Raw genomic sequence first — 14200 nt, forward strand, 5'->3', positions numbered from 1 at the left:
GGAGCCTCTTAAAGAAGAAGTTACAGGTCTGTGAGAGCCAGAAATCTTGCTTGTTTGTAGGTGACCAAATACTTATTTTCCACCATAATTTGCAAATAAATTCATTAAAAATCCTACAATGTGATTTTCTGGAGAAAAAAAATCTCATTTTGTCTGTCACAGTTGAAGTGTACCTATGATGAAAATTACAGGCCTCTCATCTTTTTAAGTGGGTGAACTTGCACAATTGGTGGCTGACTAAATACTTTTTTGCCTCACTGTACATAGAATAGACTACAGTGTATTCATGTTTATTTACAGTACATCATTGGCTTCCTCTCCTCTGGATGTGCTGTATAACCACATTGTAAATATAGGCTAATGAAAATGTACTGTTGGCTAGTTTTCCCTTTGACAGTATAAAAATGGTATAGACCCACATGAACAGTAGGGCTGGCACAACTGCTGTATAACCATGTAACCGACAGTTATGGATAAAATAACCGGCATAACCCCCCAAAAAAAAACATTATCTCTAACCACCCCCACCCAAAGAACTGCTAGCTGAAGACGGGATGGCTGGTCATTTGTGCAGTTGAGTCCGTTTCTGCGATAAAACGTGATGAAACTTTGTTGCCCCTTGCTGAAACAAGCAAGGTGTTGTAGCAAACGATGAATTGAATGGGCTTGGAACATCTAACTTTGGCTAGTAAACTCATAGGTACACTCGCAATAGCCGCCTGGTATTGTGATGCAATAATTTCCATGGTAATGGAGAATTTCATTTTAACTGATGTGGCTCATGCAATGGAATGTATATTTTGTAATGTCAGTTGAGTTGAGTGGTGCATCTGCAGTAGCTCGTGAGGGACTTAGGGGCCAAGAAAAATCTATTCAGCCTCCTGAGGTTGAAGAGGCGCTGCTGTTGCACCTTCTTCACCACTCCGTCTGTGTGAAGTGACCATTTCAAGTTGTCACTGATGTGCATGCAGAGGGACTTGTGGAATAATCTCCAAAACTCTCAAATGTGATGATTTGGTGCCTCTAGGGCAATTCAGAAGCTCATTTTTATTTATCCATTATTTTACCAGGTGAGTTGACTGAGAACACATTCTCATTTACAGCAAAGACCTGGGGAATAGTTACAGGGGAGAGGAGGGGGATGAATGAGCCAATTGTAAACTGGGGATGATTAAGTGACCATGATGGTATGAGGGCCAGATTGGGAATTTAGCCAGGACACCAGGGTTAATAACACCCCTACTCTTATGATAAGTACCATGGGATATTTAGTGTCCACAGAGAGTCAGGACACCAGGGTTAACAACCCTACTCTTATGATAAGTACCATGGGATATTTAGTGTCCACAGAGAGTCAGGACACCAGGGTTAACAACCCTACTCTTATGATAAGTACCATGGGATATTTAGTGACCACAGAGAGTCAGGACACCAGGGTTAACAACCCTACTCTTATGATAAGTACCATGGGATGATAAGGGTACAACCCTATGGGATATTTAGTGACCACAGAAAGATAAGTACAGGGATATTTAGTGACCACAGAAAGTCAGGACACCCGTTTAACGTCCCATCTGAAAGACAGCACCCTACACAGGACAATGTCCCCAATCACTTATAGTGTATTGATGTGTATATTTTTGCTATTACAGGGCTCATATGTCAGAGACCTTGGTCTCAGCATGACTCCTTGTCAAAATAAATGTTACATTCAAAAAACTCCATCACTGCATTGCTTAGGCCTACACCACCTACACAGGAAGTTCAGATCTACAGTGCAAACATCACAGGGTTATGTAGGGGCACAGGGCCAAGGAAGTAACCTGGTCCCAGATCTGTTAGTGCATGTCTACTCCACTTGTCATTGTCAATGTTTGGCATGACAATGTTCATAAAGAGTTGGAGAGCAGCAACAGACTGGCATCCAGGCTAAAGGTGAAAGGTTGTGAGTGAATTAGATCCGGGCACGTTAGAGTTCTGTCCACTCACCTAGGTACTCTTTCTTTTGTCTTACCTTCAGTCCTGTCTTTTCGTCATCACTACCGTTATTAATGGAGGAGCCTGGGGTGTCGTCCCCCAGCCGCGACACCAGCACAAAGTCCTCACTGTTCAGGGTGGACACGGAGTCGGACGACACGCTAATTTTCCCCACCAAGGCCTTGTCATCCATGACAGCTAAATCAAGCCAGACGCATGAATGGAGGGGAAATGAGTAAAATCACCTGGAAAGGAAAAGGAAAAACAAAAATAAAAAAGTAATGATGAAATGAGGCCGATATTGTGAATAGCATTTATTATTTAACCTCAAGAAAAACGGTAGGGAAAGTATCAAGAACTCCAACAGGGAGCATTGAGGTTGAGCTTGTGCAGTTACACATAAGCACCTGATGGTGGCAACAGTGAGCTAGTTCTTTTGTTGAAATAAGAGGAAAAGGACAGTTTAAGAGAGAGAAGGAAGGATAAAGGCAGAAAGAGGGAAGTGGATGAGAAATGGAGAAAGAAAGCAGAGAGAGAGAAGAAAATAAGATCCATATTTTGCATTGAAAGTTGAGTCATTCATTTCAGTAAAGTATAATATAAAACTTGTCATCTGCAAAGTAAGAGAAAGCAAGGTAAAGTTTTAGCCATGGTGCTGCAAAATCAAGTGTCATACAATACAAAGCCAATGTGTGTGTGGATATGAGGGATGTAAGCCTGGACATGGGCGGGGCACGCCTCTAGGTGCTCTTGTCAGAAACATCCCCTCCATCACAGTAGTTTTTATTTAACTAGGCAAGTCAGTTAAGAACAAATTCTTATTTTCAATGATAGCCTAGGAACAGTGGGTTAACTGCCTGTTCAGGGGTAGAACGACAGATTTGTACCTTGTCAGCTCAGGGATTTGAACTTGCAACCTTTCGGTTACTAGTCCAACGCTCTAACCACTAGGCTACCCTGTCCTAATGCAGGACTCTTCAAAAGCAGCAGCACTGTGGAATACTATTCGAGAAGGTCCTTCACACTCATTTCCTAGGAGGCAAAGGTCCAGAAAGATGTTTTCATTTATCGGTGTAGTTAACAAAAAAGACCTACAGTACCAGTCAAAAGTTTTTACTATTTTCTACATTGTAGAATAATAGTGAAGACATCAAAACTATGAAATAACACATATGGAATGTATTTTATATTTGAGATTCTTCAAAGTAGCCACCCTTTGGCTGACTTGCCTAGTTAAATTAATGTTAAATTTGCCTTGACAGCTTTGCACATCCTTGACATTCCCTCAACCAGCTTCATGAGGTAGTCACCTGAATGCATTTAAATTAACAGGGCTGCGGTATGACCATACTACCGCCACACCGGCGGTCACGAGTCATAAAGGCAGGTAAATTCCACATGACCATTTAGCCACGATAATTAGGCTTCTCCAAGCTCTGATGCTGCTGATGGTCATTAGTAGCCTACCAAACTGGCTAACTGCCTGGTACTCAGCACTCTATTGTCCCTCTAATGACTCTGACATCAATGCAAATGTAATCGAAATCTAATCAAACACTTCATGAAAGCTCATGTTGCACAACATTTCCATAGGCTATGTAATTGCAGGAGAAAACAGAGTGATGGCCTCTTAAAAAGAGGAGAATTCTATCAGCTTTCTATAGGCTAGGCCTACTATAGTTATTTCTCAACTTTCCTCATATTAAGCACATTGCTTCTCTTTACAACAGGAGTACAGCCTACCTAGCTGGCATGAAGATAAACCACGGGGAAAAGCGTCCTCCTTTTGCTATTTAAGTGCCTAGATGACATGGATTTTTTCCCCCTGCTTCGATACAGGTGCTTGATAATGGTCCATTCTAAATCAAAACAAATGTCACATATATTATTTAGTATATTTAAAGACAAGATTAAATCAAGAATAGTTTGATGGGTGACAATTTCAGCCTATCACTTGTGAATTGTATATTATCACTTGTGAATGATGCCCAACATAAGAAACAATGCCTTTTTTTCCAACTTGTTTCGAATCATAGTCACACACCTCATGTAGCCTAGCCCATAGGCCTATATGTTTTAATAAGGTTTGTATCACAACTAAAGTGGCCAAATAATTTCTTAAAATTGAGCACATTAATCCGCTTTACAAAGGGTGTAGAGCCTAACTGGCATTCATAAGCAGCATGTGTTTCAAGTTTGGGGAAGATCATTTTCACCATAAATATGCACCGTTATAATAAAAGCATTACATGCATAATTGCATTTTGCGGTCACTTTTGATAATGGTGTTTTCCTGCTGATGGAACATTCCTACTTTGAAGAATCTCAGGCAGCATGTAGCCTAGTGGTTAGAGCGTTGGTCCAATAACCGGAAGGTTGCTAGATCAAATCCCCGAGCTGACAAGGTAAAAATCTGTTGTTCTACCCCTGAACAAGGCAGTTAACCCACTGTTACTGGGCAGTCATTGAAAATAAGAATTTGTTCTTAACTTACTTGCAGAGTTAAATAAAAGGTCATTTTTATATATTTTTTCAATATCAAATATATTTGGATTGTTTGACATTTTTGGTTACTACATGATTCCACGTGTTATTTAATAGTTTTGATGTCTTCACTATTATTCTATAATGTAGAAAATAGTAAAAATAAAGAAACTCTTGAATGAGTAGGTGTGTCCAAACTTTTGACTGGTACTGTATGTGTGCTCTCTAAGGTCAGTCAGTGAACGCCGTAATAGGAAAACTGCCAGGGCACTACAACATTTACAAATTGTACCTTTTGCATTCTACTATTACAACTCTCAACAGCAGAAAGTTGAAAGCCTGAATTAGTTCCTAAAAAAAAAAAGTTTATTTTTAAGTAGGGGACCCGCAGTCCGTATTGATCCGGTTCTGGGTCCGGACCACGGTCCGTATTGATCCGGTTCTGGGTCCAGAGTGCGGTCTGTCACTTGCGTGATGTATTGTTGTCTCTACCTTCTTGCCCTTTGTAGTGTTCTCTGTGCCCAACCATGTTTGTACCCCGATTTGTGCTGCTACCATGTTGTGCTGCTGCCATGCGTTGCTATCATGTTATTGTCATGTTGTGTTGCTACCAAGCTATGTTGTCCTATAGGTTGTTTTGTCCTATATTTTTAAAATCAAATCAAATTTTATTTGTCACATACACATGGTTAGCAGATGTTAATGCGAGTGTAGCGAAATGCTTGTGCTTCTAGTTCCGACAATGCAGTAATAACGAGCAAGTAATCTAACTAACAATTCCAAAAAAACTACTGTCTTATACACAGTGTAAGGGGATAAAGAATATGTACATAAGGTTTGTATATATGAATGAGTGATGGTACAGAGCAGCATAGGCAAGATACAGTAGATGATATCGAGTACAGTATATACACATATGAGATAAGTATGTAAACCAAGTGGCATAGTTAAAGTGGCTAGTGATACATGTATTACATAAGGATGCAGTCGATGATATAGAGTACAGTATCAACGTATGCATATGAGATGAACAATGTAGGGTAAGTAACATTATATAAGGTAGCATTGTTTAAAGTGGCTAGTGATATATTTACATCATTTCCCATCAATTCCCATGATTAAAGTGGCTGGAGTAGAGTCAGTGTCATTGACAGTGTGTTGGCAGTAGCCACTCAATGTTAGTGGTGGCTGTTTAACAGTCTGATGGCCTTGAGATAGAAGCTGTTTTTCAGTCTCTCGGTCCCAGCTTTGATGCACCTGTACTGACCTCGCCTTCTGGATGACAGCGGGGTGAACAGGCAGTGGCTCGGGTGGTTGATGTCCTTGATGATCTTTATGGCCTTCCTGTAGCATCGGGTGGTGTAGGTGTCCTGGAGGGCAGGTAGTTTGCCCCCGGTGATGCGTTGTGCAGACCTCACTACCCTCTGGAGAGCCTTACGGTTGAGGGCGGTGCAGTTGCCATACCAGGCGGTAATACAGCCCGCCAGGATGCTCTCGATTGTGCATCTGTAGAAGTTTGTGAGTGCTTTTGGTGACAAGCCAATTTCTTCAGCCTCCTGAGGTTGAAGAGGCGCTGCTGCGCCTTCCTCACGATGCTGTCTGTGTGAGTGGACCAATTCAGTTTGTCTGTGATGTGTATGCCGAGGAACTTAAAACTTGCTACCCTCTCCACTACTGTTCCATCGATGTGGATGGGGGTGTTCCCTCTGCTGTTTCCTGAAGTCCACAATCATCTCCTTAGTTTTGTTGACGTTGAGTGTGAGGTTATTTTCCTGACACCACACTCCGAGGGCCCTCACCTCCTCCCTGTAGGCCGTCTCGTCGTTGTTGGTAATCAAGCCTACCACTGTTGTGTCGTCCGCAAACTTGATGATTGAGTTGGAGGCGTGCATGGCCACGCAGTCGTGGGTGAACAGGGAGTACAGGAGAGGGCTCAGAACGCACCCTTGTGGGGCCCCAGTGTTGAGGATCAGCGGGGAGGAGATGTTGTTGCCTACCCTCACCACCTGGGGGCGGCCCGTCAGGAAGTCCAGTACCCAGTTGCACAGGGCGGGGTCGAGACCCAGGGTCTCGAGCTTGATGACGAGCTTGGAGGGTACTATGGTGTTGAATGCCGAGCTGTAGTCGATGAACAGCATTCTCACATAGGTATTCCTCTTGTCCAGATGGGTTAGGGCAGTGTGCAGTGTGGTTGAGATTGCATCGTCTGTGGACCTATTTGGGCGGTAAGCAAATTGGAGTGGGTCAAGGGTGTCAGGTAGGGTGGAGGTGATATGGTCCTTGACTAGTCTCTCAAAGCACTTCATGATGACGGATGTGAGTGCTACGGGCGGTAGTCGTTTAGCTCAGTTACCTTAGCTTTCTTGGGAACAGGAACAATGGTGGCCCTCTTGAAGCATGTGGGAACAGCGGACTGGTATAGGGATTGATTGAATATGTCCGTAAACACACCGGCCAGCTGGTCTGCGCATGCTCTGAGGGCGCGGCTGGGGATGCCGTCTGGGCCTGCAGCCTTGCGAGGGTTAACACGTTTAAATGTCTTACTCACTTCGGCTGCAGTGAAGGAGAGACCGCATGTTTCCGTTGCAGGCCGTGTCAGTGGCACTGTATTGTCCTCAAAGCGGGCAAAAAGTTATTTAGTCTGCCTGGGAGCAAGACATCCTGGTCCGTGACTGGGCTGGGTTTCTTCCTGTAGTCCGTGATTGACTGTAGACCCTGCCACATGCCTCTTGTGTCTGAGCCGTTGAATTGAGATTCTACTTTGTCTCTGTACTGGCGCTTAGCTTGTTTGATAGCCTTGCGGAGGGAATAGCTGCACTGTTTGTATTCAGTCATGTTACCAGACACCTTGCCCTGATTAAAAGCAGTGGTTCGTGCCTTCAGTTTCACACAAATGCTGCCATCAATCCACGGTTTCTGGTTAGGGAATGTTTTAATCGTTGCTATGGGAACGACATCTTCAACGCACGTTCTAATGAACTCGCACACCGTATCAGCGTATTCGTCAATGTTGTTGTCTGACGCAATACGAAACATCTCCCAGTCCACGTGATGGAAGCAGTCTTGGAGTGTGGAGTCAGCTTGGTCGGACCAGCGTTGGACAGACCTCAGCGTGGGAGCTTCTTGTTTTAGTTTCTGTCTGTAGGCAGGGATCAACAAAATGGAGTCGTGGTCAGCTTTTCCGAAAGGGGGCGGGGCAGGGCCTTATATGCGTCGCGGAAGTTAGAGTAACAATGATCCAGGGTCTTTCCACCCCTGGTTGCGCAATCGATATGCTGATAAAATTTAGGGAGTCTTGTTTTCAGATTAGCCTTGTTAAAATCCCCAGCTACAATGAATGCAGCCTCCGGATAAATCGTTTCCAGTTTGCAGAGAGTTAAATAAAGTTCGTTCAGAGCCATCGATGTGTCTGCTTGGGGGGGGATATATACGGCTGTGATTATAATCGAAGAGAATTCTCTTGGTAGATAATGCGGTCTACATTTGATTGTGAGGAATTCTAAATCAGGTGAACAGAAGGATTTGAGTTCCTGTATGTTTCTTTCATCACACCATGTCACGTTGGCCATAAGGCATACGCCCCGCCCCTCTTCTTACCAGAAAGATGTTTGTTTCTGTCGGCGCAATGCGTGGAGAAACCCGCTGGCTGCAGCGCTTCGGATTGCGTCTCTCCAGTTAGCCATGTTTCCGTGAAGCAGAGAACGTTACAGTCTCTGATGTCCCTCTGGAATGCTACCCTTGCTCGGATTTCATCAACCTTGTTGTCAAGAGACTGGACATTGGCAAGAAGAATGCTAGGGAGTGGTGCACGATGTGCCCGTCTCCGGAGTCTGACCAGAAGACCGCTTCGTTTCCCTCTTTTTCTGAGTCGTTTTTTTTTGGTCGTTGCATGTGATCCACTCGGTTACACTGGTTGTAAGGCAGAACACAGGATCCGCATCGCGAAAAACATATTCTTGGTCGTACTGATGGTGAGTTGACGCTGATCTTATATTCAGTAGTTCTTCTCGGCTGTATGTAATGAAACCTAAGATGACCTGGGGTACTAGTGTAAGAAATAACACGTAAAAAAACAAAAAACTGCATAGTTTCCTAGGAACGCGAAGCGAGGCGGCCATCTCTGTCGGCGCCGGAAGTAGCACCCCATCTCATAACACCCCATCTCATGATCCCTCTGACACCCCATCACAACAGGGCTGTGACTGTAATACCTAAGCTAACCAATACAAATATTTACTTGACCAGCAAGGAATTATTGCCCCAAATATATTCAAACACTTGGCCTACATGCTAATTTGCTGGCGAATATGTAAGTCACACAACTTAACTACCACTTTCAAAGATCCCCAGTGAACTGAACCACATTCCTCTGAGTCTGGTAGCTAATGAAGGCCTAATGAAAGCCATGTGATGTTTGAAAGGAGCCTTTTCTCACACAGCCTGCCAGGTTATCATGGCTGCTGATTTCTCTAGCAGGAAGAGGGGAGGAGGTAGAGAGAGAGATGCCAGCTACACGTAAAGGAAAATGGAGGGAAAGAGCAGAGAAAGAGAAGGGATGTAACAGGAAGAAAAGCGCACCAGAAGGTTTTGGCGGAGGGTCAAGAACCATACAGCAAGCTATACCTGGATCCTTCCCAACAATGGAGGAATAAGAGGAACAAACATGGGAGCAGTTGACACAAAGGCAACGGCTAGGAGCTTTACAGTATGTCAATAACACAATCAAATCCAACAGGGGGCAATTCCATGGTAACAGAGTGACACTGACACTTTAAAATGCATGTCAAACAGAAAACAATGATTGCGAAGTTAAACCAACCATATAACTCTATACACAAGTACTACATTGAACAATTTCCACAGAAACACATTTACTGAAAGAACAGTGCAGATGCAAAGTATTTCAACTGAATGACGGCACAAACAGCACAAACCATCATTCTGGATTCAACAGCTGACTAGTAAAAAAATGCATGAAAGTAAAACATGGTTGGGGTTTTTATCCTGAGCTGTTGAGACTCCTTTCTTGAATTTAGCCAAATTTGACACAGTTTTGGTTTTCTAGGACAGCTAGGGAGCTGGTCATATGGCATTTTAGGGCCATCATGTCACATGACCTCGCTTTTAACCTTTATTTTGAGCCTTTCCAGAAATTAGAATTACACCAACAATGAAAGCAATTGTCTGAGGATGGCGCTGGACCATCTGATATAAAAAGTAAAAGGGAACAGTTTGTCACAAGTCATGTGACATGATTGTCTTGGACACAAGGTTCTAGGCATAACCACCTCTAACCAACCACATTGTTACATCATAGACACTGACAACATTTCCTTCAACATGAACACAAATTGGCTCGGTGCCTAATTATTTTCAAGTCAAATACATTGACACAGAGATGTCAAAGATTTTAATAACTAACCCAAAATAGACCAGAGCCTGTCGTTTTCAATCTGAGCAAATTTATCAAAGTGGGCAGAACAAACAAGGAGGTGGGCAGAGCCAAGCACAAGCTAATGAGATTCTATTGGCGCATTCTAGCATTTAATTGCATATTTCCATTAGGGAACGCCTACTCTAAAGTGTGTGTGTGCAATAACTCAATTCGTCCTGGCACTTTGGGTGAAGTCTACAAAACGCAGTCCACTCTGTTATAGTTTTGGAAACAGAAAACTGTACGGACATCAAATGTTTCATCAATGAGAAAATTAGCAGAATGTTGGAAGAAATCCATCTCGCGCCATCTTCTCCCACTGCCAGACACTGGGCTTCCTCTCATCTCATATCTGGTAGTGAGTGGAAACGCCAAACGGATGCTTCACATTTATACATCGAGTGAAATATGGCAATATTTATATATATATATATAATATAATATTGTAGATGCACCCAGGCAGAAATTCAACACACACAGTATATGTTTGTTTATTAAAATCTCCATTAGCTTTTACAGAAGCAGCAGCTACTGTTCCTGGGGTCCAAGTATGGGACAGTTAGACAGTCACATGCATGAACGGACAATCAGACTGGAACACGCTGGCTGAAACTGAATAAACAATCCACTTTAACGGTTGCACTGACATATTCACACAAGAAGACGTTGTTTCATGTTGCTGTCTCACACCCTGACACCCTGCTCTGTTCCCCTGCTCCCAGCTCCTTATAAAGGCTGTTTTGTCAAGGCTTTCCCTCTCCCTCTCTGAACTGAAACACAAGCTGCTGATGTTTCCTCCCTCTGTCTCTTGCCTCCGTCTCTCCCCTACATCTATCTCTCTCTCTCTCCGTCTCACTCTCACATCCATATATGGGAAGAAAGCAAATGGGGGTTGTTCTGATTGCCAAGCCGATGCATCAAGAACCAGTTTCTGTCTTCTGTTCTGTAGGCTTAGCTGTTGTCATGTCAGTTGTGTCTCACCATGACAACACCCTCTATCTATCTATCTATCCCTCCAGAGAGACCATGTTAAGATTTCTAGATGTTCAACATATTGACAAAAATGACTGTCTGGGCTGTTAATAACGCCTCTCAGTGGTCATCAGTCAGTGTATTCGAGAAGTTCGGCTAGGGTCTGCTTTGCTCACTGTTCAGCTGCTGGAGTAGTTTGGTTACTAAAGTTCGGCTAATCAGCTGCCACTGCCTTTCAACAGTCGTCAGCTGTGTCTTCAGTCCCGACGCTGCAGGGGGACTCTCTTATCTCTTTGTGCCCTTGTCTGTCGCTCTCCCTACAGCTGAACTGGCTGCTTTAAGGCCTGCCGGGCCAGCTGAGCTCTCCTCCTCTAAGTGCCTCTCATCTCACTAAAGATAGACAGGGACTGGGACTGTGAGCAGTCAGGCTTGTATATTCGCTAGTTTCAACCACATTTACAGCAGTGATTTCAAAGGCAGTGAGAAAAAGAAAGCGAGAGAGACACAGACAGAGAGACACCGTGGTTACAGTTGAGCTTGGGACAGTCAAGTCACGAGTAGCAGTGCACAAAAGAAAGAGAGGAGGGGGAGAGAAAGAGAGAGGCAGAGAGAGACAGTGACAGTCACTGAATCACATTGTGCCGGTAATGATAATCATCTCATTTTGAACCTAGAGAACTCAGCCACATGCACAAGCTTGACTGGCTTAGGGTGATTTCTGGCTATTCATAAAGACATCCTACACACACATACAGATATGAGTACAGATCTTCATGCAGTTTCTCAGTCTTCCACATAATACAGTTTAGTAGCTTATGATGAGAAACTGCATGAAGATCTGTACTCATATCTGTATGTGTTGGCCTGGCCTACACCCTTTCCATGTAAGAAAGGTTGCATAATACAATCAATCAATGAACAGCACATGCCAACACTGACACTGAAACTCCCTTCCCATAGCTGAAAGACCAGGTGGTGTGCTCAGCTACTTCAGGGGTACAGTAACAGCACACACACTATGTGTCTGTCTGCATAGAGAACAAGGACAGGTGTCTTATATCCACACAGGTGACATCCTGCAGGCGAACACCTGACTACCTTGTTCAGCAGGTACAATTAGCCCAGAGTACCACCTGTGAAAGTTCTCTGGGGAAAGCCTTGTCCTGTCATGACCTGACTCCTGTCCATGCCTGGCTGTCAACAGATGCCACTGCTAGGCTGACTGGACAAGGGGCTAACAATGCAACAACAGTAAGGCCTGTCTATACCTGAAGTAACACAATTCAAGGCTACATGGCCAGCTATTAATTTGCACAAAGGAAAATTACTGAAATTCTGCAGCCTGGTATATTATTCAAAACACCTGCACACAGTCAACAATAACTCCACCAAACACTGATCAAATACCACTTTAGGAAAGAGCTTTCCTCCACTGGGGCTCCCGAAGCAGGTTTTTATGCAAATATTTGAATATAGTTCAGGATAATGGGAAGGAGGGTGCGTGACAAGCTGCATAGTTGTTTTGTTGACTGCTGCTTGTATTTCAGATGAGTGAACAAACCTCACCTGGTCTGGCTACGTTGCCATGACTACCGCTATGCGAGTACCCGGATGTAATTTGTTAGTCATCAGGGGGCCACCAGCTAGCTGGCTAAGTATTAATCTGCCAATGCCGATTATGGAATTTAACACCAAGCAACTAGCTAAAGTAGCTATCTTTTAAGTCCCCTTCATTTGTAAATAACGCTAACTTAAGGTTAGCACGATTATTTGATCTGCAAACAAATAACGTTAGCTAAACATCCATCTAACACACGATTGAGTGCAATAAACTGTACAGTAGCTGCCTGGGTAGAGCTAAATTAACTAGCTAACGTAGATAGTTACCGAGAAAAACAACCATCATTACCTCTAGTTAGCAGATAGCCCCGCTAGCCTAGCTGACGCGTTAGCTACCTAACTCTGCTTTCTCCAGCCAACTTAAATTGAAGGAAGACTAACGTTATATATCTAACTAGCTTACGTTACTGACTAGCTACTGTCTAGTTTGGACATAAAACCAAATATAACTAAATCTGTGATAAAACCTTTCGCAAAACTTGGCCTTCATAGTGATGCACAAGCCTTGAACGTTGACGTTCGTCCAGCAGCCCACTGCACTGTCGGAGCTAGCAAACAGACGCATTAGCTTCAAATTATCCTGTTCAAAGGAGACAACATATTTATTGAAAAAAAATATGCATGTATGTGTCAAATATCTTACCTTTGTCCATAATTGTGTTTTATTCCAAAGACGGTTGACATAACATTGCACAAGTTAGCTTGCTACTTCTGCAACAACATTCCTTCTGTAAACAGAACCCAAACCCCACTGTAACGGCGCATGCGCAGCACAATGCCCTGGTTGTCAAAGTGTAGCCGTGCAAAAAAATACAAAATAAAGTCTATATGAGAAAATTAAGAGGCACTGAGTGTCTGAGAAAAATCCAATGGAGTGTCAAATAAGTATTCTGCATAGGATTCAGGCATACCAGTAATGACACGGTGAACAGTGCGTCACCAGAAAATGTGGATGATGAACATATGGTTCTTCTTCTTCTATGATATCATGGCGGTCTGCAAACAAACGTTTAAAGTGCTTGTCGCCACCTACTGTGCTGGAATATACGATCAATCAACTTCTACCACACCCTCCACCCAAACCCATTAAACGTTATCTACAATCAGGTTTTCCCAAACTGGGGTCTGCCAAATAAAAATATGATTCACATAAAACATTTATTTTACAAAAATAATCAAATAAAATGAAACCATCTAGTGTTCTGCGAAATAACAACACAATGTCAAATACAGGTAGCCAAGTCAAATAATTAACATCCAATCACATTATCCGTTACTTTGCAGCGGGAATTCCACGAACGTATGTTGCCAAACGTAGCTGCTGCTCATTCCCTTTGCTCGAAAATTGATGAATGGTTAAAAACAGTTAGGCCCGCGTCCATAGGGACACATACCAGCTCTACTGGTCGTACTGCTACTACCAGCAGTACTACACCTGCACCTGTCGACGACACAAGTTGTTCTTCTTCCACGAGCACATCCAATGCTAGCATCAGTAATTCTACGTTTGTTGTTAGCCCAGCTAGCATGGACACTTACAGTTGTGAATCTGATGCAGCCGAAGAGCTACCCGGGAAAGCAATGAACAACAGACAGGGACGTTGGACCGTCGAAGAGGCGCAAATATAATGAGTACTACATTGATTTGGGGTTAATTTATATTGGGAGTAGTGCCTTTCCTCAGCCAAGTACTTATCTCACAACTCGATGAAA

General features: G+C 43.4%; 1 protein-coding gene across 2 annotated transcripts in view; it reads right to left on the reverse strand.

Annotated features, from left to right (window-relative positions):
- The window catches only part of LOC112257388 (rab GTPase-activating protein 1), a 182092-nt gene extending 168641 nt beyond the window's left edge, over positions 1-13451 (reverse strand). For both annotated transcript variants that reach the window (XM_042326559.1, XM_042326558.1), the window contains exons 1-2: positions 13131-13451; positions 2015-2222 (exon numbers count right to left, since the gene is read on the reverse strand). In XM_042326559.1, coding sequence (XP_042182493.1) covers positions 2015-2170 — 156 coding nt within the window. In that variant the 5' untranslated portion in view covers positions 2171-2222; positions 13131-13451. The remainder of the gene's footprint in view (positions 1-2014; positions 2223-13130) is intronic.
- Between the last annotated feature and the right edge of the window lie 749 nt (positions 13452-14200).

This window comes from Oncorhynchus tshawytscha, linkage group LG09 (assembly GCF_018296145.1).
Source record: "Oncorhynchus tshawytscha isolate Ot180627B linkage group LG09, Otsh_v2.0, whole genome shotgun sequence".
NCBI classification, from domain to species: Eukaryota; Metazoa; Chordata; class Actinopteri; order Salmoniformes; family Salmonidae; genus Oncorhynchus; species Oncorhynchus tshawytscha.